Here is a 21,569-nt window from a genome sequence, read left to right as displayed (position 1 = left end):
GGAGTGAGCCTGGGACTTGAGGACTAGTCATTGTGTAAGCCAGGGACTCATGAACTAGTCACTGTTCACTGAACTCTGGACCCACAGACTAGTCAGGGTATGAGCCTAGGACTTAAGAACTGGTCACTGTGTGAGCCCTGTAACCACAGACTAGGCAGAGTATGAGCCTAGAACATGAGGACTAGCCACTGTGTGAGCCCTGTAACCAGACTAGTCAGGGTATGAGCCTAGAACATGAGGACTAGCCACTGTGTGAGCCCTGTAACCACAGACTAGTCAGGGTATGAGCCTAGGACTTGAGCATTTGTCATTGCGCAGGTCTGGGATTCAAGGACTAGTCACTGTGAGGTTGGGTTAGGTCAGGTGAGGCTGCATGCCCTGGAAGTGTTCCTAGTTCAAGATCATCCAAGCGGCCCTAATGCCTACTCGCTGGCGGGGAGGAAGGCTCTCAAAAGCCGGGAGAGGCACAGAGGAAGGGATGCCACCCCCAAGACAACTGACCCCTCTATTTCCTGCCAACACTGCCATCCTGCTTACCAGAAACCAAGATGCAGCGTGAAAGTTCGCTGAAGGCGCTGGCTGAGTGTCCTGCACAACCCAAAGTAGAGCAGGTATTTGTAGTCAGACGTGAATCCCAGAGCTACAAAGCAAGATGCGTGCTCTTTCCAAAACAACCCCCAAATCTGAGAAGGTGTGTCTTTTAAACCTGGAGCTATGGATCATAAAAACTGTTTTCTCATCTAGGATTGATGTGACTGCTGCTTCAGTCCTTTCATTTAAAATATCTGTGTCTAGGGGCGCCTGGGTGGCTCAGTTGGTTAAGCGACTGCCTTCGGCTCAGGTCATGATCCTGGAGTCCCGGGATCGAGTCCCGCATCGGGCTCCCTGCTCAGCAGGGAGTCTGCTTCTCCCTCTGACCCTCCCCCCTCTCATGCTCTCTCTCTCATTCTCTCTCTCAAATAAATAACATCTTTAAAAAAATAAAAAAATAAAAAATAAATAAAAAATCTGTGTCTAATCCACATGTAGGAATTCCTACCTGTCTGAGGTAGGAATTAATTTCCTTGACCCAAGGAACTAATGCAGAAGATAAGGGGAGAGCAACATTACAGCGGCTCCCCAGCTCCGACTCCCAGCAGAGCCCGACAGCGTGCGTTACGACGGTGACACCGTGCGCGGAGCAGCGCCAGCACTGTCAGGGCTAATGACCCCAGAGGGGACTGCTATTAGCCAATTCACTAATTAGGGGCCTGTTTGTAGAGCTAATGGGAAGGGTAATCATTTGTTAGCTTAAGTAAAACTCCCGGGCATTCCTGACAACTGTCATCATGGAAAAATCTGGAAGGCAATTCATCTATCCCTGTGAAAGTCAAAGAAAGAATCTCGAAAGCCACAGTCGTCTTTGAGAACACAAAAGTGAACATACCCTCCTTAAGGAATTTGCTGGTAGGAATTTCCTGCTTTGGCTCCTAATAGATCCTCTTTAGCAGCAAATAAATATGTGTATGTACAGACACAGGCACATTTCCACGTTTGCATTCCAGTGGTCTGATTTCTGTGGGTTCAATCCAATTTCTCTCAGACTCTGAGCCTAGGGAAACAGTCACAGCTAATGCCATTGACAGGAGAATAGCTGTGGAATCCCAACACGGGATGTAGCAATCTGGTGAGGGTCTGTGTGAGTGTGTGAGTGAGAGTGTGTGTGTGCTACCATGGATGTGAACGAGCAGGTGATTGTGTATGAGTGAGAGTGTGTGTTAGTGTGTATGTGAATGTGTGAGCGTGTTCACATGCATGTGTGTGTATGTGAATGACTGTATGCCAGCATGTATGTGAGCAACCATGTGTGTGAGTACATGTGTGTTAACGTGTATGTGAGTTTGAGCATGCTTGTGTGTATGTGTGTACGTGCATTAGTGTGTTAGCATGTATACGTGTGTGTGTGGTAAGTGTGTTAGCATATATGTGAGCAAGTGTGAGTTATGAGTGTGTATTAGCACGTGAGTGTGAGCATGGGTGTGTTAGTGTGTGAATGAGTGTTAGTGTGTATATAAGTATGTGTGACTGTATGGGTGTTATTAGCATGTATGTGAACAAGTGTGTATGCAGGAAGACGTAGTATTTGGATGCTATGATTAGTTTTACTTGGCTTCTGTGTTAAAGATCAATAAAAACAGCCAAGTTTTCTAAAAGATGATTTTATTGACTCATATAAATTTTAAAAAGCATGAACTGTGAATAAAGAATATTCTTCTTCTTCTTGGGGGTATTTTAGGGACAGACTAAACCAGTAGTGTCTAGGATTTAGGGATTTTTTGGCTTGCAAGTCTGGGACCTGGAAGAATGAACCCTTCTTAATTGTTCTCACCACCAGAAGAAAATTGAATCTGCCGCCCAAAGCTTCCTGAACCTTTTGGCCTTGGGCCTGCTGCACGCAGGGTGTACCCCCACAAAGATGACAGGAGAGGCCAAGAAGTCCCTATAGCAGGAGCACAGAATGAGGCTGCACCTGGCTGGGGGGCAGGGCCTAAATTCTGGAGGAGGCCTTAGAGATTGCGGGTCCTCCTAGGCCCTGCTATAGTGAGAAACTGAGGCCCAGAAGTGAGGCGACTTCTCAGGGTCATGGCTACACCCACTAGACAGGACAGGCGTGAACCCAGTCTCCTGACCATGCCCTAGCCTGACATCCTGCTCACTCGGCAGTCACCCAGATGCTGACCCCATCCCACCCAGATGGTGTGCCTTTCAGAGGTGATGAAAGGCGACTCTCCAAACAGGGGGATCCAGGCCCCCCAGAGGGCAGGAGCCCCATGACTGTGGTTGCCACAATTAATATCCAGATGGGCAGCTCATCATGGCCAAAGGGGCTCTGCCTGCCTCCCTGCACCTGGTCTGTGTGTACCCACTATGGCAACCTGGTGTCACCTGGCCATGGGACACATGGGCCACCTTGCAGCTCCAGCATGGCAGCACAAAGGTCTGTGTCCCCCTGAAGGGCCCATGCCAGGCCCATAGGCCTCAGGGTGCTGTGCTCCTGACCACAGGGCCATTGGTCACTACAGGCTCTCCTGACTCAGGCCTGACCCTGGGGAGGGGTCCAGGCAGGGGGAGGACTCCTGGCTTCAGGAGAAAGGCTGTTGCTTCTCCAGGGCCATTGTTGCAATTTAGAAGCTGGGATGGATTTACTGGTGTTCCCTGGGGGCTTTTCTGGGGAAGTGATTAATTTGTTGGCTAGAGTACATTCACTTTGGCAGTGGGTTTAAACTGCAGGGCTCATAACAATCACATGGGAGCTTGTTTAAAATGCAGATTCCAATGCTCCCAGCTTGGGGCGAGGCCCAGGACTCAGCATTCCATGGATTTTGAGGCAAGTGATGTATGGACACCCCCAACCCCAGATTATGGCACATGAGCAAAGCATCACACCATCGAGGCTACTGAGAGGCTCTCTGGACGGAAGCAGCTCTCTCCTCTGGACAACAGCACAGAACATCCTGCCAGAGCCTCTGACGTACTATAAACATGCCCCTCAGTGGTCCTGGGCTCTGGGTCTCTGCAGGATAACACCAAATGCACCCAGGCTGTGGACAGAAAGTCTGGGCCCTGACTCCTGGCCCTGCCACTTCCTCACACAACAACCTTAGGCAAGTTAGCCAGGCTGGTCCTGTCTCCTCCTCATAAAAACAGGGTAAGCATGTCTCCCTGTGCTAGGCAGGTGTCAGAGCTCTATAAGACAGGTAGAGAGAGTCCCATCCTTCCTGTGGTGGTGTCTGTCCCGGCCCCTCTTTCCCAGTACAGAAAACCCCAGTGGCCTATAAGCTGGTATTGACTAGATCCTCTTTCTTCTGGTCATCAGCATGGAGCAGACTGCAGAGAATGGGAGCTCTGAGAAGGTGGGAATGGGGTGGGGGGCAGTGGGATTAGGACCACAAGAGTGGAGCACATTAGGCATATCTACCTGAAATGTTCTAGGGGACAGACTGGGGTGGGGTAGGGGGGCTTCTGATCAAAGTTCACCTGCTCCTCAAGCTGCCTTGAGCCCTGAGCCGGTCATAAGGGCCACTCAGTGAGATGTGTGCATCCCTGTGACCAGTCATTCTAAAAGGATCCAATCAACAAGTAGATCTCCACATACTAGCCTAATTAACCAAGACCAGAGGGAGGCTGATGAGACGGGGGATCAGCTCTGAAAAACAGAGCCAAATCAATAAATAGGTCCTGAAGATCTGGGAACGGGCCCAGGATGGAAATGAAAGGCACATCTAGAATACTCACTTCCATATGCAGAACCTCAATTGGACTGGTTTAAGCAAAAAGGGCATTGACTGCCTCTGGTAACTGGGAAATCCCAGGGTGACTTCACGAGGGGCAGAGAGCCTTTCCATGGGAAGGGCAGATAGAAGCCCCAGTCTAGCAGGGGTGAGGCCAGGCAGGGCCTTGGGTGCTGGGCACAAAATAGTGGGAAGCAAATCCTCATGTCTCCCTGTGCCCTGCTCTGTGGAGACCTGCCCCATGCAGCAAGAATGGAGCCTGCTCCCCAGGGCTTCCTGATGACAAGGTGGCCCAGTCTGGGCAGAGGAGATGAACCAGGCAGCAGTAGAGGGTACAGGAAGGGGCAGGACCAGGTGGGAAGAGGTACACTATGAGGGTTGATTTTTGTCTTCCTTCCAAAGGAGACACAGCTGTGGATGACAGAGGGCAAAAGGGGAGGCGCAGGGATGGACAGAGGTTTGCTTCCTCAGCCTTCACAACAGCCCTGTGGGCGCTGGACAGTCCCCCCTTTTACAGAGGAGAGGATTGTGCCTCAGAGAGGGGACTACGGGCCAAGCTTCAACCAGTAAGTGAGAAGCATGACCAGGATTTAACTCTGGTTTCTCTGCTTCAAAGCCCGTCTTTTTCTTATTCCCAGCCACCTCCCAGAAGATAGGACAGATCCTAGCTCAAAAGTACAGAAGGTCTTCATGGGCAGGAAGGTGACTGGTGAGGACTAAGCTCCTCTCGACGCCTGCACCTGAGAACATCAAGAAAACTTGAGGTCTGGACCACCAGGCTACCATTGGTGACCTTTACAGAATCCTGAAGAATGAGGAACACAGTGATACTGGAAAGGAATAGTCTTTCATTTCATGTTTTTAAAAAGAATGCATTCCATAAAACGTAGGTGAGCTCAGATAAGATTCTAAAATGGCCCAGTAAAGAGGCTGGTTTCAGAGCACTTAGAAAGTGGAGAGGTGATTAGTAGGAACAGACAAGGCAATCGGAAACACATCATTCCATGCTCTCTTCTCTTCCCTATAACAGGGATCCTGGCTGGGAGACCAGGGCCATACAGTGGCCCACCAGCCCCAGCCTCTACCTGCACCCATCCAATGGGAAAGGAGGAATAATGCAGGCTGGATGCCCAAAGAAGTATGTTAGGAACTGGCTGAATCACTGGACCCACATGGGCAAGGTCAGCTTTGAAGGCAGTCTCTACTGGCATTTTGTCTTAAGCCCTGTGCAACTTTATCATTTTCATCAGTGACTTAGCTGAAGAGAAGAGCTGGCAAGTTTATAGAAGACAGAGTTAGATGGGATGATGAATATGTCAGATGACAGAATCCACATATCCAAATCATCAATCTATAGGCTGGACTAAATCTACCCCAAATGAAGTTTACTGGGGATAAAGATGAGGTCTGGAACCCAAATCCAGAGCATTTAGTAACCATGCATGGAGATAGTTTGTCTGAAGCTTCGTATGAATGGCCAGTGAGGTCCAGCTAACAGGGCAGTGGACAATCAAGCTAATATGGTGCTGCAACCCAGCGAGAGTGTGCTAACGACAGAGCCCAGTCTCTAGACAAGGGAAGTGATGGCTGCACTGCATTTGGGCTGGTCAGCCTGCTCTGGCTCCCAGAGCCTGCTGCTAACAGGCAGCACAGGGAGTAGAGATGGAGACTGGAAGCCAGGCGTGTGTCTCATTGGGTGGTTTCAGGAACTGGACATTAGTGCTGTAAGGATAAAGCTGTAATGTTTTACAAAGGGATGTAAAAGTTCCCTTTGAATATCTGTAGGGCTGGCATCCAGAGGCACCTTCACTGAGCTCTACAAAGTCCCAAGGACAGAGCTAGGAAGCTCCCAAGACACAGCCCCAAGCTCCATGAGAGAGCACTTCTCTAATAGGGCCGTGAAAGATGAAACGGGAAGCTTAGTAAAGACAGGTGCTGCAACTGAGCTCATATTCGCAGAGGCAGTGGAACTCCTGGGGGCAAGCACCCTGGGAAGGATCCACCTGTACCTGGGATCGGATTAGATGACCTTGAGGGCCCTGTGGTTTCAGGGATGCCACCAGGCAGAGTGACTCAGAACCTCATCTCATTTGTGTGTGTGGGGGGGGGGGGGGGGGGGGGGGGGTGGTGACAGTGGGAGTGATGGTTTTGGAACATTTTAGAGAGTTCCTAGGAATCATGGCCCAGTGTAGATATCCTCAACTCCCAGAGAGACTGGATGTCACAGAGAAGGTTCGGAATCACGGGTCTCAACTCCCTTGGATCTGACTATACCAGAAACAAAAGCTCTTCCTTGTACAATACAACCAATGGCCACAGGTCAAACTGGGCCTCTCAGGGCCCACTCTAGCCTGGATCTATAGCCTTGGGATGAGCACGAGCCAAAGCCAGCCATACCATGTACACCATTTCTCTGAAGGTGAACCCTTCAGGGCAGGCCCTCCTGTTGGTATGCAGAGAGACAGAACTCTGATGGCAGTGGGTGGGACCTCAGCCATTCAGAGCCTGCATCATCCCTGCCATGCGCTTCCTTCCTAGGGCCTGGAGACTGTCAGGATCTTGAAATCTAACCACCTGAGATACTGGCCTTCACTGAACTCTAAGGTCTGTTAAAATGAGTATGCTTTCACAGAGTGCCGCAGGGGAAATAAATCCTTCTGGAATATCCACCCTGGTCCTGGAAGAACCGGACACAGGAGACGGCACCAGCCTCTGCCTGCCTCTGCCACGGTGGGTCCTGCTGGCAGCCTCTGGTGCAGTCCGCAGAGCCCAGCGTTCTTGTTGCTTGCGGAATGAGAGGCAGTGTAGTTGACAGTGATCAGATCTCAGGGGAATTCTTTAGTTCTGCCACATTTCACCACTTGACAATTTCCTGACCCTTTGCCAGTGCTCCCTTCTTGGGAGGAATGAGTGTGCATGCCCAAGCGCTGCGTGCCCAGAGGGGGTCCAGGGCAGGGCAAGGTGGTGCTGTCACGCCAAGACCCATCCTCAAGTTAGATAGAAAGGCCCTGCTTATGACAAGGCTACTCCTTCCCAGGCAGAAATGACCACGATGAAACCCAAGCAAAAGCTTTCTCTTAAGAACTGGAACAGGGGAGGCAACAGGACCAGGAAAAATAAATCTAATGACAAGAATGCTAAGCCCTAACCTCTTTACCGATTTAAAAAAGAAAGAAAACACAACGATTCCTCTACTGTAATAACATTTAATCCCCAGAAGCTAATCTAAATGTAACACTCAAAAGAAAACAAAAGTGGCACAAAGGAAAAGAGACCCAGCCGGGCCTTTGGGGACACGGGCTTTAGTCCCCAAGTGAGTCTGCTGATAGAGCTGGGAATGAAATGCCATTTTTGTCTTTGTCCAGGGGAGGGGATTAACAAACTGTCGTCTCTAAGTTCAGGTTCCTGAGTCATGGATCTCCGAGCAGTAAGAAAGTACGGGGCAGAGGCCTGCTGCCCCTGGAGGCTGCCCTTGCCCTGGAGCCATGGCTACCACTCAGAGCCCGCCAAGTGGGGTCAGCCCAGGGAATTGGCTCTAGGAGCTTCGAACGTAACAGGACCCACCGCCCCCATGGTTGTCAGACAGGCTCCCCTGACCCTCCTTGCCCCAGTGCTGGGGCAGCTAGGGAGCCCCTTACCTGCCTACAGCTCCAGGGATGGTACACAAACCCTCCAGGTGCTCATGCTTGTGCTCCTGTCCAGCCTTGGTCAGGGGCCTCCCTGTCTCCCGCTCCTCATCCATTCCCACTGGCACTCAGAGTCTCCCAGGGATCCACTGTGCCCACACCTGGGTATCTGCACAGCCCCTTCTTATTGCTTGGTGCTGCTCCAGTGTTGGATAGTCATCCCTGATCCTCTGTCCAGAAATTCTAGTCCCCTCTATCCCATGATCTCCTCTTATCCTCACAGCACTTGGCAGAATCATCTTATTTCACTGCTGACCGTTTGTCCATCTCGCTGCCCTGAGCGAGGGAACCCTCTCTGCGGGGCCGAGGGCTGTGCCCTGCCTGGGCCATGCCCGCACGGGGCCCCTCACCAAGTATCTGCTGAATGGGTGAGTCAACCCGGCTAATAGTACTGCGGCAGCTTCCTAAGCAGGCTTCCTGCCTCCCACCTCAACACCATTACCGTTTCATCTCCCAGAAGCTGCCAGTTATCTTTCTAAAACACAAATTCGATCATATCAATTCCCTGCTTAAAAGCTTTTTTATGGCTTGCCACTGCCTGTAGGGTGAATTCCAAATTCTCTCATATGCACAGAAGGCCCTTTACATCCGGACCAGCCCGCCCTTCCAGCCACATCTGAGCTTCATCCCTACCCCCTCAGTATCTGCTTCTCCCCCAACACCAGTGCCCTACCTTCTTCTAACACCCCACAGGGAAAGGACCCACTCTCAGGCTGCTTACCCTGACCCTTGCCAGCAGAGCCTGCCTGGACCCAGCACAAACATGAATTCATTTCTGAAGCCCCACTGTGCTCGGGCAGGATTAATTGCTCCATCTCCTCTGCTCCCAGACTGTTTCTTTCATGCACTGCTGTAGCAGTTACCATATGTTACAGTGGGTTTCCACTCACTAAATACAGAGTGAGCGTGTAAGTCCTGGACCCGCAGGACACAAAGATGAGGAAAACAAGGTTCCTGCCCACAAGAAGTTTGTGATCTAGTAGAATGGGATGCTTGAACACAGAAGTGTCAAACAGTGCTCTAAGTTGCACCCCAGGAAGTGTCCCTAGGTTCTATGAGGCACCTCAGAGACACAGCTAACTGATCTGGGATGGGCGGGGACATGTTGGAGACAAGTGCAGAGGGAGTGGGTGCTGTCTGGGGAGGTGGGCAGGCTGCAGGTAGGGTGGCGTCTGTGTTCTCGGCGGAGGTGAAGACCATGTCAGACCATGTCCTGTACTGTCCATGTCTGTGTCCTGTACCAGCCTAAGCCAAGATTCCAGATCACCATCACCTAATCCTCTCTTTAAAGAGAAGTGATTATCAAAGTTTTCATAACCAGGCAGTTATGGGCAACTACAACTAGGTCCTCCCTGACTCCCCTCTGTGGATGGTGGACCACAGAACCACAGCAGGGGCTATGGAATGAATCACTAGAAGTGGGGACAGTATCCCTGCCCTAAGCAGGGGTCAAGCGCAAACCACTAGGAAACTCTCCCTGGGAGAAACCCAGTAGTAGCCAGCTGCCTGCCAGCCAGGGGAGGCCGACAGAATGCTGACGCAGAGGAAATGGCCCTTCTGTTGTCTGTGATCACATGGGGAAGAGGGCTGGCATATACCACATTCCAGGTACAGAGCAATACTTGCTTTTCCTTAAACATCTCCAGAGGAAGATAAAGGCTGTACAGCTTCCTTCTCTCAGTTAATATGTTATGATCACTCATTGCAAGTTGGGAAGTCCTTCCCTAGATCTAACTTAAATTTTCAAGCTGCAGTTCAAGGCTCTAGGCCTATACCAGTCAGAGTCTCCTTCTAAGAGGGATAGGTACATCCTCTGGCTAGGCTTCTCCCTCCCTGCCTTTCAGCTTCTAGGCCCTTTCACCGCTGTGGTCCCCCCAGCCCCACCCCCCCGGGGCCTCCCCAGCCTCAAGCCTGAGCAGCACAGCAGGAAGGGCTGCTGCCCAGTGCTTGATGGCTTATGTAACACAGCAAATGCACGACAGAAAACCACTGGCTAATTTCTAGGTTTCCTTTGCTCAGTAACATTTCGACTTTGTTCCAGATGGAACCTTTGGCTACACCTGCCAGCAAAAAACCACACTGCCTGCTTCAGGGTTCATCTTCTGTCATCTCCCTGCTAATGCGTGAGATGGCATGTCAGCCCAAACCCAGCCAGCAGCACCTGCAGGATCCTAGGGCAGTGGGCTGCGCCCTCATGAAGGCAGTGATGGGGCGCCTGGAAGGGAAGAAGCCCACTTTCCCCTGGACTCCTGGCCTTCCAGGAGCTGGGCTTCTGACCATAGGGCCTCAATGTCCATTCTGGCTTCACCCAGAATGGCAGCTCATCTGCACCTCACATGTTCACGTCACATCAGATTTCTTCTGAACAGGAGCCACAGCTAAAGGACATTTAAAACCACAGATCTAGGGCGCCTGGGTGGCTCAGTCATTAAGCGTCTGCCTGTGGCTCAGGTCATGATCCCGGGGTCCTGGTATCGAGGCCCGCATCGGGCTCCCTGCTCAGCGGGAAGCCTGCTTCTCCCTCTCCCACTCCCCCGGCTTGTGTTCCCTCTCTCGCTATCTCTCTCTCTGTCAAATAAATAAATTAAAAAAATTAAAAAAAAAAAAAAACACAGATCTAGTCCAACAGTCTCCATCTTTGATGGAGAAGTTCAAAGACAGGGCATCAGGAGAGTTAGAAGCCAAGCCTTGATCAGAAGACAACATACTGACACACATGGGCATGCACACACAGACACACGCACACATATGGACATGCACTCACACACATGTACACTCACGCTGCCATACACATGCCCTCCCGCACAGTCACACACATACATGTATGTGCATGTGCACAAACGTGTAACCAGGAACACAATTCCAGGGTCAGCTCTCATCTTTGTGTGTGGTCCCTGCCAGCTGTCAGCTTGGGATCTGGTTCCCAACTGTACTGGGAACCTCCCTTTTCCTTGGCCCAAATCATCATCGATTCTTCTCTTGCAATGTCTCTATATTATTATTAATTTTTAATTACACAAGCTGCACATAAATATATATTTTTTTTTACAAAATTAAAAACATAGCAAATAAGTTACAGTCCCCTCTGACTCTTTTTATAATACTGAACACCCTTGAACTGCCCAGGGGTAACCACAGTTTTCTGTTTGGAGTGTATCCTTCCACACCTTCTTCTCTATATCCACATAAATTGCACATACTTACTGAATAGAGAGACTGTATGTGTGTCAAATGTGCACACACAGAGTAAACCACAACCCGCTTTTTCACCCAACAACATCTCCCAAGCATCCTCCCGTGCTAGCGCACACAGCTCATTTTTTAACCGCTGTTTGCTCTTCCACATCAGACAGATTACGCTCATCCACTGCCCTATTCACAGGCAGTGAGGCTGCCTCCAAATCTGTCACTCTTGGACACAGGGCTCCGTGCCCCCTTGCCTGTGGCTGTTTGTGCACACACATGAGGGTCTCTGCAGGGCGCGTCTCCAAAAGGAGAGCTGGGGGGTCCCGGTGTCTCCCCTTCCTTCGTGGCTCCAGGTCCAGACAGTTGTTGAGTCGCTCTGTGTATCGATGTATCGAGACTGTACCCTCTTTGGCTACTGCACTTCAATCTCTCTCCTATTAAAATGGGAGTTTCTATATACGTAATACCTAGTGTTTATTGAGTGTGCTTAACAAATTGCCTCACGATGTCCTTAGAAAAACCTTCAGAAGCAAGGGACATGTGTCTCAGAGTAGTTCTGTCATCTGATGCATGCCACACATCAGGCAGCCTGGGTGGGAATGCACTCACTTGTCTGACCTCAAAGTCCTGCCCTAGGCCACCCTACACTCCCCCCAAGCACCCCACCGCTGGACCTGGGGCCCTGCTGTGCATGGCAGAAGCCTCCATGGAGAAGGTGCTTAGACAGTCAACAATTTGTTTTTAAATCCCACTTCTGAAGTCTACACAATGGGCCTCAGCTCATCCGCCCACCCAACACATGCCTGGTGAGCATCTATCACAGCTAAGTCCTGGGCTGGACAGTGTGGATGCAGAAAAAAGTAAGATATTGGACTGACCTCTGGGGAAGACAAACAGTAAACAGAAAAGATGGTTAAGTTGGATTTTGAAAAGCGAGCCTACTCTGCAAGGAAAAAAGAGGGGGCATTCTAGACAGAAAATAGGATCTACAATGGTAACTCAGTATATTCTGCATTCTGAAATTAGGAACTGAGCAGAGTCTCCAACTGGAAAACTCGGGTCTTTAGAAGTCATCTGATCCAGGGCTGGCAAGTAGGTTTCACCCTGAATGCCAACCCTGATGAGAACCCATCCAGATTCAGGGGGAGATTGCTGGGATCCTCTAGTGATGTCTGCTGGGGGCACACAATGGGGTGTGGGCAAGAAGCCAACCACTTCCTCTCCCCACTGAGGCTCTTCAAAGGTGGCCCACATTTACTTCCAGAACCAGCCGAGGGCTTTGGCCTGAGGGAGCACTACCACCCCAGATCTTTTGTTTGGACTTTCCATTTCCACATACCATACAAACACTACCTCTGTTGATGAATTCTCTCTGCATGTATCTCTCTCTTGCTACAAGAGGCAGAACTCTGCCTGCATTACAAAGAGCCCTGGGCAGGGGATGCACCCACACACTCTGAAATTTACAGCACCAGCATGAGGTGGGGGGGATGTCTGAATCAGCTAATCAGCAAGCAGATAATCCCCTTGTCCTGCAAATTCCTGAGAGGGAAGTATCTTGGTAGAGTAGAAAAGAGCTAGATTCATCTAGGCCTGGGTTCAAATCCTAGTCCGCCACCAGCTGTTTGTGTGTCCCTGAGTACTTCTGTGGATAACCACATTTCATTGACACACAGGGACCATCATTTTCCCCGCTTAATTAACTAATGAACTGAGCCTGAGATGTAAGGGGACTTAGTCTCCAGACCTGCAGGGTGGGACAATAATGGCATCTGCCACCAGAGCTTCCTGTTTAGAGGAGACCCCCGGGGAGCCATGTAAGTGTCCAGCAGAACAGCTGCATGCAGGTTTTTAAAGAAATGTATTAACTGAATTTTGATTTGTTAAATGAACTATTAAATGGGTTTTGATTTGTAACCTCTCAAAGAGCCATGTACACCAGTTTAAGCCACATATTTTAGTAAATTTCTGAGTAGAAAATGCTCCTTTTACAAAGTTATGTAAGACAGGGAAGTGAGGGTGAGAAGCAGCTTTTGAAATCAGACTAATGTGAACATTATCTGGATCAATTAAGACAATGCTATTTTATTTGGGGTTCAAATAAATGACCATTGTTTTAATAGGTAATCAATCTGTCTGGAGCTCAATAGAGCACCTGAGAATATACTCTCAGGTGAGCCCAAACCCTCCCCCACAGGTTATTTAATAAGCCCTGACTTCCCGGTAAGGGTGAGAGCTACCATAGCAGCTCAGCCCCAGCAAGTTCCAAGTCACTGTGTCCACATTAATCAGATGTCTCCAGATCAAAGTCCTTGCAGCACAATGACTCAATTTCAGGAAACAGTTAATAACCTTCTTCCTTCAACTCAATTGTTCTAACCTCTTTGAGGGGTGGCTCTCTGTGGGGCCAGGGAGGACTGTACAAGTTTCCTGATAGGGAGAAGTCGAGACAGGCTCTGAATGAATCCCACGGGAAGAGGACTGAAGGTTGTCATAAAAAATAGATGTGACACAATAAATGCAGGATGTTCCCTGGGGTCTTAATCTCTTCCTTCAGAAAACCTGAACAATCCTGCCTGCTGTGCTGTTGTGAGGTAGAGGGGCGTGCACGCATGTGTGTGTCTGTGCATGCATACATACTTTGGATATCCACTTCTATCCCAATGACAGAATTCTTCCAAAACAAGAGTCTCCACACTGTGAATACTGGCCTCACCAACGACATTCCTCTTTAGTCTTGAGTTCTCTGTTGACTCTCTGACAGGCATCTTCTGAGGCCCTGCATATATGGCAGGCTTAGCAGGCCTCAGGAAAGCTCAGCAAGCCCAAGAAAAGTTGGGAAGGCCATCCGTGCCATCATTGTCTGATGTTGCTAACCAGTGTTTGATTGACTTTGCTTTAGTTCTTACTCTCTTTCCTTTGCCTGGCATGGCCATTTTCTGCTTGGCAAACTAATCATTCCTCAAAACCTAAGTTGAGACTTCTGATCCCAGCTATAGTGGAGTAGCTTGGGGAAGAACTACACTCTCCTCTGAGAAAGAAATTTTTAAAAGTTGAAATTTAAAGTCTGTTTAAGGCATCTGAGGATCAAGACAAAATAGGCCTTCAGGGTCAAGATTATGAAGGGAAGGGAACTGTAGAGAGGTTAAGTACTCACTCCTGGAGCCACTTGTCCTCACTGAGTTTTCTGGCAATTCTCGGTGCAGGAAGGGAGGCTGAGAGTTGGGCAAACAGCTTCAGCTAAAGGGTGGAGAAGCCTCAGGGCTTCTGGCAATCTCATAGGAGGATGGAGAGACAACAGTCCTTTGGAGCTCAAGGCTGCCAAGACAGCTAGGCCTTGAGGGACCAGGATTCTGGAGAGAAGGGAGCTAAAATACAGTGGGCCAACACTCAGTGGTTTTCCTCTTTTAAGGCATTTAGCACATTCTTGAGCTATTTAAGGCAAGAGGCTAAGGAGCCAAGTAAAAGCCACTGAAAGGCAAAGTGGAATTTTCAGAAGTCTCACAGAACTGAGGAGGTGAACAAAGGGGTTCAGGGCTCACCAAGAAAGGAGGTGCCTTGGAGCCTTGGAAAGCCATGCCCTAGAAAGAAGGGTAAATCAGAAGTAGCCTGAGCTTTACCAAACATGCAGCAAGCCTCCAGTCAGCTCAGTCCCTCAGGTGGCCACGAGGGAATAGGGTGGAGCACTCTGGGGGAGAAGATACATTCCAGAGCCTCTGTATAGTCTCTGTACAATGCCTGGCATTCAATCAAGAATTACCAGGCACACAAAGAGATAGGACTAAGAGGGAAAAAATGGCAACAGAAACAGACCCTTGGGATGACCTCAAAATAACTATAACTAATAGGTTCCAGAAAACAGATGGCAAAACCAGAATCTCACCAGAGACTGGGAATCAAACAAACAAACAAACAAATTAACTAACTAACTAAACTTCTAGAACTGACAAAAATTCAATAATTGAAATTCAGATTCAAAAATAGGTTTAAGAGAGACCTGACACATTAAAAGGATTAGTGAAGTGAACAGTCAATAGAGAAATTGCAGGTGACAGCATGAAGATTAAAAAAAAAGTGATGAAAAACAGAAAAAAAAAAAAGGCACAGAGACAAATGAGACACAGTAATACATGTAACTGAAATGCCAGAAAGGAAGAAAGACAAAATAGGGTAGAGTTTTATTTGAAGAGATAATGGCTGAGAAATTTCTAAAACAAAAGGACATCAAACCCCACTACATGAACCCCAAGCAGAAAAAAGAAAGAAAATGGACTCATGGCCACATGATAGTCAAACTGCTAAAAAACCAAAGACAAAGAAAAGCTAAACATCAGACAGAGGGAAAAAAAGTAATTACCAAAAAAGGAGTAATCATAATATCAACAGCTGACTTCTCCAGGGGAAAAAAGATATCAAATCAGAATGTAAAGATACCTTCAAGGAGCTCAAAGAGAAGATGCTTCAAAACTGAGATAAAATAGATTTCCAGACAATTAAAAAAAGAGAATTTATAATCAGCAAAGCAACACTAAAAGAAGTACTACGGAAGTTCTTCAGTTAGAAGGAAAGTGATCTCAGAAAGAAACCGTAAATCCATACATCAGTAATGATACAGAAAATCTGAACCTGACTGACCGACTGAACCTAACCGACAAACACAGAATACTACACGCATTGGCAGAACACACATTCTTTTCAAATATACACAGAGTGCTTAACAAAACAAATAATATATATGGCTATAAAGCATGGTCCCAAAATTTTAGAGGATTTAGAGTATGTCCTTCAACCACAGAATTAAACTGAAAATCAATTATTCAAAAAGTAACTAGAGGGGTGCTGGGTTGGCTCAGTCAGCGGAGTGTGTGACTCTTGATCTCAGGGTCATGAGTTTGAGCCCCAGTTGGGGGTAGAGATTACTAAATAAGTTTTTTAAACTTTTTTTAAATAAAAAATATAACTAGAAAATTACCAAATGTTTGGAAATTAAGCAATATATTTTTAAATAACCCATGAGTTGAAGAAAAAAATCAGAATAAAAATTAGAAAAATTTTGAACTGAATTATAATGAAAACACAATATATCAAAACATTAGGGTGCAGCTAAGGCTGTGTTTATAGAGAAGTCAGTACCATAAGTGCATATATTAGGAAAGAAAAAAAGAAAGCTGAAATGGTATTTCACTAATTTTAGTATGCGAGTGAAATCTCTAACATGGTTACAAAGTTCTGTGTGGTCTGGCTTCTGCTGACTTCTTAGTCCTGGTCTCTCATCCTTCATCCTTGTCTCTCTCTTCTCATTCATTCCTCTCCAGTTACACTGGCCTTTCAGTTCCTTGAATATGCTAAATCACTTCCTGCCCCCGGGCCTTTGCACATGTGGAAACTTCTGTTTGAAGTGCTCTGTCCACTTCCTTCCTCTGGTCAAAGCCTCCTCATATTGCAGGAATCCGTTTAAATGTCACTTCCTTAGAAAAGCCTTCCCAAACATCTAAGTCTGCATTAGCGTCCTCAGACATGTGCCTTTTAATTCAAACACTTTCTTTCATGGCTCATTACCATAATCAATCATTATTTGGGCAATTGCTTTTTATGCAATTAATTTAAAAATACTGTTTGTCATTCTCCAAATGACAAGCTCCTTGCTGACAGGAACTGGAGCTGTCTTGTTTATCATTCTATCACCAGCACCTACCTAGCATGGTGCCTGGCAAACAGTAGACACTCTATACATGTATGTTAAATGAACAAATGAATACATGGACATCTAGTTAGCCACCTAAGTAAACATCCAGTTTACTCAAAGTTGTTAAAAGATGCTCACTGTCTTGGAAGAGAACTATTACTGCTGTCAGCAGTTGGCATTTATTTCTGTGGCATTTACAATGCAATTTACAATCATTTGCTAATCCAAGAAATCTCCCAATCAAGGATTCCACCCTCCATCCCCAATGTTTAAGTAAAATTATTTCTAACTCTGCACTGCTTCCTGTTTACTCTGTTTGGGCAAAGGCAATTTTTTTTTTTTTTTTTTAGTAAGCTCAATTTATTGATTAAATCTGTGCCACGTTATGCCAAGGTGGGTGCTGCGAGAGTGATTCAAATGACTGCCATTATTAAAAACGGTCACAATACCACCAACAACTGTTGACACGTTAGGTCTGCTTTCTATGTGTTATCTCACTCAAAGCGTTAGAGGGATATCAGCTCTGTTTTGCACATGAGGAAATCAGAGAGGGGAAGTGACCTGCCCAAGGTCACAGGCCCAGCCAGTAAGAGGCAGGGCCAGGGTGGATTCCAGGTCTGCCTGACTCTAGAGCCCAGGCAGGCTCAGCACCATCCTGACACCCATCTCACATTCAGAGGGGCCCTCGAGGGACAGGAAAGATGCAAAGACACATGGAGAAGAGCCGTGGCGCTGAAGCATCTAAATGAAGCTTGACGCCAGCTTGGAGCGTAATCATGGGCCAGGTAAGGGACATCCCACCTCTCCAGCCTCAGTTCTTCATCTGTGAAATGCCAATGATAGAAAATAAGAGGATACATTGGAAGTGCCTTGCAGAGCATCTCCATTTAGTCATATGCTTAGCATATAGTAGTAATTATCAACGGATGTTGTACATTTGAAAAAAACCTTTCCCTTCACTCAGATTAAGAAGACACTCACATGCCATCTCCCCTTTGCCTTCAGAAGACATGACGATGAGAAAGGATGTGACAGTAAAGTCAAATGCATTAATCCAGGGGACCAGGAGGCCAGGAGTCTCCACTCTCAGGATGGTGGACCACATGGCAGGCAACAAAACAGCATGGTCACTGACAGTAAAGCTGGCTGGCTTTTCCCTAGAGCTTCTTCCCCTTGGCGGGCTGTTCCATGATCCAGGTAAAGAGGGAGAGGGGCTAAGGATCCAGCATCACTGCCCCACAGGCAGCTCCAGGGGATCGGCCCAGGCGAGAGGCTGCACTGCGGTTTTGTCCATTTCCAGGGATCACATTATTGGGGTGGCTATCACCCCACAGAGTCTGGGGTGTGACTGCTTCTCAACCTCTCCCTCTCACTGAGCATGATTCTGAGTTATTTCTCAGCCCTTGACAAACCACCTGGGCCCTTGTCTGCGAGCACAGCTGGGACATTCTATTCCTCGAGGTCTGTGCAGCCCACAGCATTTGGTCACACCCAGAATCCCCGTGGGATCCCAGTGGGCAGACTTAAGACCTTTCCAGTCTCTACCTGCTTGCCGGAAAGTTCCTTCTCTGAGTCTCCTGCTCTAGGACTTGAAATCCCAAGATAACTCCTCTTCCCCAAAGCGGCTCTGTAGTCCATTCCAGAGTATGGCCTCCTAGCTTCAGATGCCCCATGCTGCACCCCAGATTTGTACTGAGTCCATCTGCTCCCACTACCCTTCCTGGCTCCTTGCACGGTTTGCATCAGCAGCTGTATTTATAAGCACTTTGTCACCTCCTAGTCACCTAAACCTCCCTCTGATGATTCCTTCTCATCGTGCCACATCCAACCCCTCACCATTCTGCACTGTGACTGGTTTGCCTGGGGAATCACCCTGATTTACGCCTGGGAGGGAGAGACACTTGAGGGAGGAGGAGGGAGTTGGCCTGGTCCACAGAGACCACCTTCACACAAAGGACCCAGAGTGCAAGGCCCAGCTCTCCCTTCCACAGCAGCCCCTGCAGACCGTCCTATGACCTCCCCCTGCAGTAGGGTGCAATTGTAATGGACACACTGCATGCACCTGCCATGCCTTAATGTTCTGGCTCTGAAGCCTCCCTCACAGCACAGAAGCAGGACAGACTGGATGCTGGGACTCAGCGCTATATGACCTCAGCCAGCCAGCAGCGTCCCTGAGCCCCAGTCCTTCTGGGAATAAAATGGGAGCTGCCCTGAGCATGTCAGCATGCAAGAGGTACATGGCTCAGGGCCAGGCACACAGAGCTGTACTCAGGAACAGGCTGCTCTGAAAACCACCTCCACAAACTGGGGCGGGGGGCAAGGCAGCAGCACCCTTTCCTTGACTCCCCTGGGAGCCTGATGGCCAATCTGTGGCCCAGCCCACAGTACAAAGGGTCTGAAACAAGTCTGCCCGTCTGCCACAGCCCCACTCCCACCGCCAGGGAGCCAGGGAAGAGCTGAGTGCTCATTTGGCCAATTATAGATGGCCAATGGCTGCCTCATACCCAGGTGAGAGACCGAGGAGCAGATGGTTGTCTATGTTATTAGAGAAATTTGAAATTAGGCAGGTGGTGGCAGGTTTCAAGCCATGTGTGGTGATTCTTACAAATACAGGCTAAGTTTACAAAAAATAATAAGCAAATTCTTACTTTATCGTGCCCTCCATTTTCGAAGCTGCCTCATGGAATTGCTGTGAAGACAGTTTATACATCTCGGCATTCTACAAAGAGAAAAACAGAACTGGTTACCAGAGATTGAAATTTCCCTCTGGCTCCCTCACGGGAGCAACCATGTTAAAAATCGACAGATGCTAATTTCTTGACCAGCATCAAAGCAGATCAGTGATTGATCAACAGCTCGGGTCTAGCTCCCACCCACCGTGGGCCAACCTTGGCTGCAGAATCCTAGAGTAGCAACGGCTGGAGGGACATGTAGATCCTCTGGTTTGGGGGTCAGCAATCCACCACTCATGAGCAAAACCTGGCCTGCCACCTGATTTTGTAAATAAAGTTTTATTGCAACACAGCCACACTCATGATTTGTTTAATCATCGTCAATGGCTGCTTTTGTGCTACAATAGCAGAGGCGAGTAGTTTAAACAGAGACTACAATACTTACTATGTTTAAAGAAAAAGCATACTGAGACTTGATCTGGTCCAACCCCTATTTTATAGGTTGGTGGACTCTGTTGCCCAGAGGTGAAGCAACTTACCCAAAGCCACAGGGCAAGCGCTGTGCCAAGACCATAGCCCTGCATTACATGTCTGGTTCCCAGCTGGGTGTGCACTCTGCTGGGTGTGTGCTCCGCTGCCTGCCATGACCACCGCGCTCCCTGGCAAGGTGGCTCCCTGTCCAGAGCTGCAGGGCGGTAGCAAAGGCATGCACCTCCATCCCTTCTGAGGTTACCTAGTAAGTGTGCACATACAGACCAGATTGGTGTAGAGAACAGCCCGGCCTTGCAGTAAGACAAAGCTGGGCTGAAGCCCTGGGGCCACCACAGTGTGACTCTGGGTAAGTTACTCCCCTTCTTTATGCCTCAAAGACCCAGAACCTAGCACTTTCCACTTGTTCCAGAAGAGACCAATAAAAACACACCTGCTCACCTGACCTGCCACCACACTCCTGGTGGAGCACCTTGAGGCTCACAGCAGATAGACTGATCTTTTGCAGGAAGCAGTGTCAGGAATGAAACCCCAGAGGACAGCCTAAGACGAGCCAACAGTCAGACTTCCCAGGCGAGGGTGACAAGATAGCAGAGGTACCATCTGAAGCCTGCCTACCCTTGCAGACCTGGGCTAGACCCTTTTTAGAACCTGTGTGTGTGTGTGGAGGGGGGGTTGCGCCTCTTTTACAGATGGGTAAACGGAAGCTTCCAGCTTCAAGTGCCTCCCACCAGCATGGGTCAGTCCCTATAAGAAGTTCAAGAGGCAGGTAAAGGGATCCTGAAGTCATAGAGCTATGCCCCTGTGTATGCCTGTCGACTCCAAGCCTGGATCTCCCCACTCTACCATGCACAGAGATAGCCCGGCCCAAAAGGAACAATTTACTCCTTAGACAAAATGGAAAAGGTACCCAGATCAGAGCCATGCAGGGGAAGTGCCTTAGCCCCATGGCACCCCATCATCCATCTGCAGAGAAGGTAATCAAGACAGGGGCAGGAAGCACCTCCCCTAGACCTGCAGGGTATCAAAGGCAGAGTTTGGGTGGGAACCTGGCCCTCATCCCATCCTGGTACCTGCCTCAGGGAAGAGTCAAGTGGGAGGGCCCATGGAAGGGGGTGTGCCTGAGGGAACACCTGGGGCCCATACCAGCAGGAGCCTGGGTGCCAGAATACTGCTCTGGGCTGTGCTGGGGTGAGCCCAGTGCTGGGTCTTCAACCCCCCAAATGCTGAGTGAGCCTGGCAGGTCCTCACTTCTAAACCAGTGAGATATCCCATGCCTCTCTCTGCCAACCATCAGGCACAGCAGATGGGAAATGCGAACACTCCCGGCACACAACAGGCACAAAATAAATAGGGGTTCTCCTCCCCCCGCCCCCAGAACTGCTCTGGCTCCTGCAGGTCTTTGCTGACTCCAAGCTGCCCCGTGTTCTCTCTCTGGAGTCCTGATGTTCCAGCCAAGAGATTATGATTTTGTCTAAACCAGTCTGACATTCACCCAATATGGACTATCCTAGGTGTGGGAGTAAGGACACACAGACATGAATTGGCTCGGGGCTTCTCCTCCCACTCCACGCAGATG

At 48.8% G+C, this 21,569-nt stretch overlaps 1 protein-coding gene across 1 annotated transcript in view; it reads right to left on the bottom strand.

The window, feature by feature from the left end:
* The window catches only part of CHCHD6 (coiled-coil-helix-coiled-coil-helix domain containing 6), a 251,575-nt gene that overhangs the window by 27,093 nt on the left and 202,913 nt on the right, over positions 1-21,569 (bottom strand). Inside the window, exon 6 of the mRNA XM_034996408.1 lies at positions 19,478-19,548. Within this exon, the coding sequence (XP_034852299.1) occupies positions 19,478-19,548 (71 nt within the window). The remainder of the gene's footprint in view (positions 1-19,477; positions 19,549-21,569) is intronic.

Source organism: Mirounga leonina, unplaced genomic scaffold (genome assembly GCF_011800145.1).
Source record: "Mirounga leonina isolate KUSES-001 unplaced genomic scaffold, KU_Mleo_1.0 Mir_94, whole genome shotgun sequence".
NCBI classification, from domain to species: domain Eukaryota; kingdom Metazoa; phylum Chordata; class Mammalia; order Carnivora; family Phocidae; genus Mirounga; species Mirounga leonina.
The sequence above is the reverse complement of the archived record's forward strand: the minus strand, read 5'-3'. Positions and strand labels throughout refer to the sequence as shown.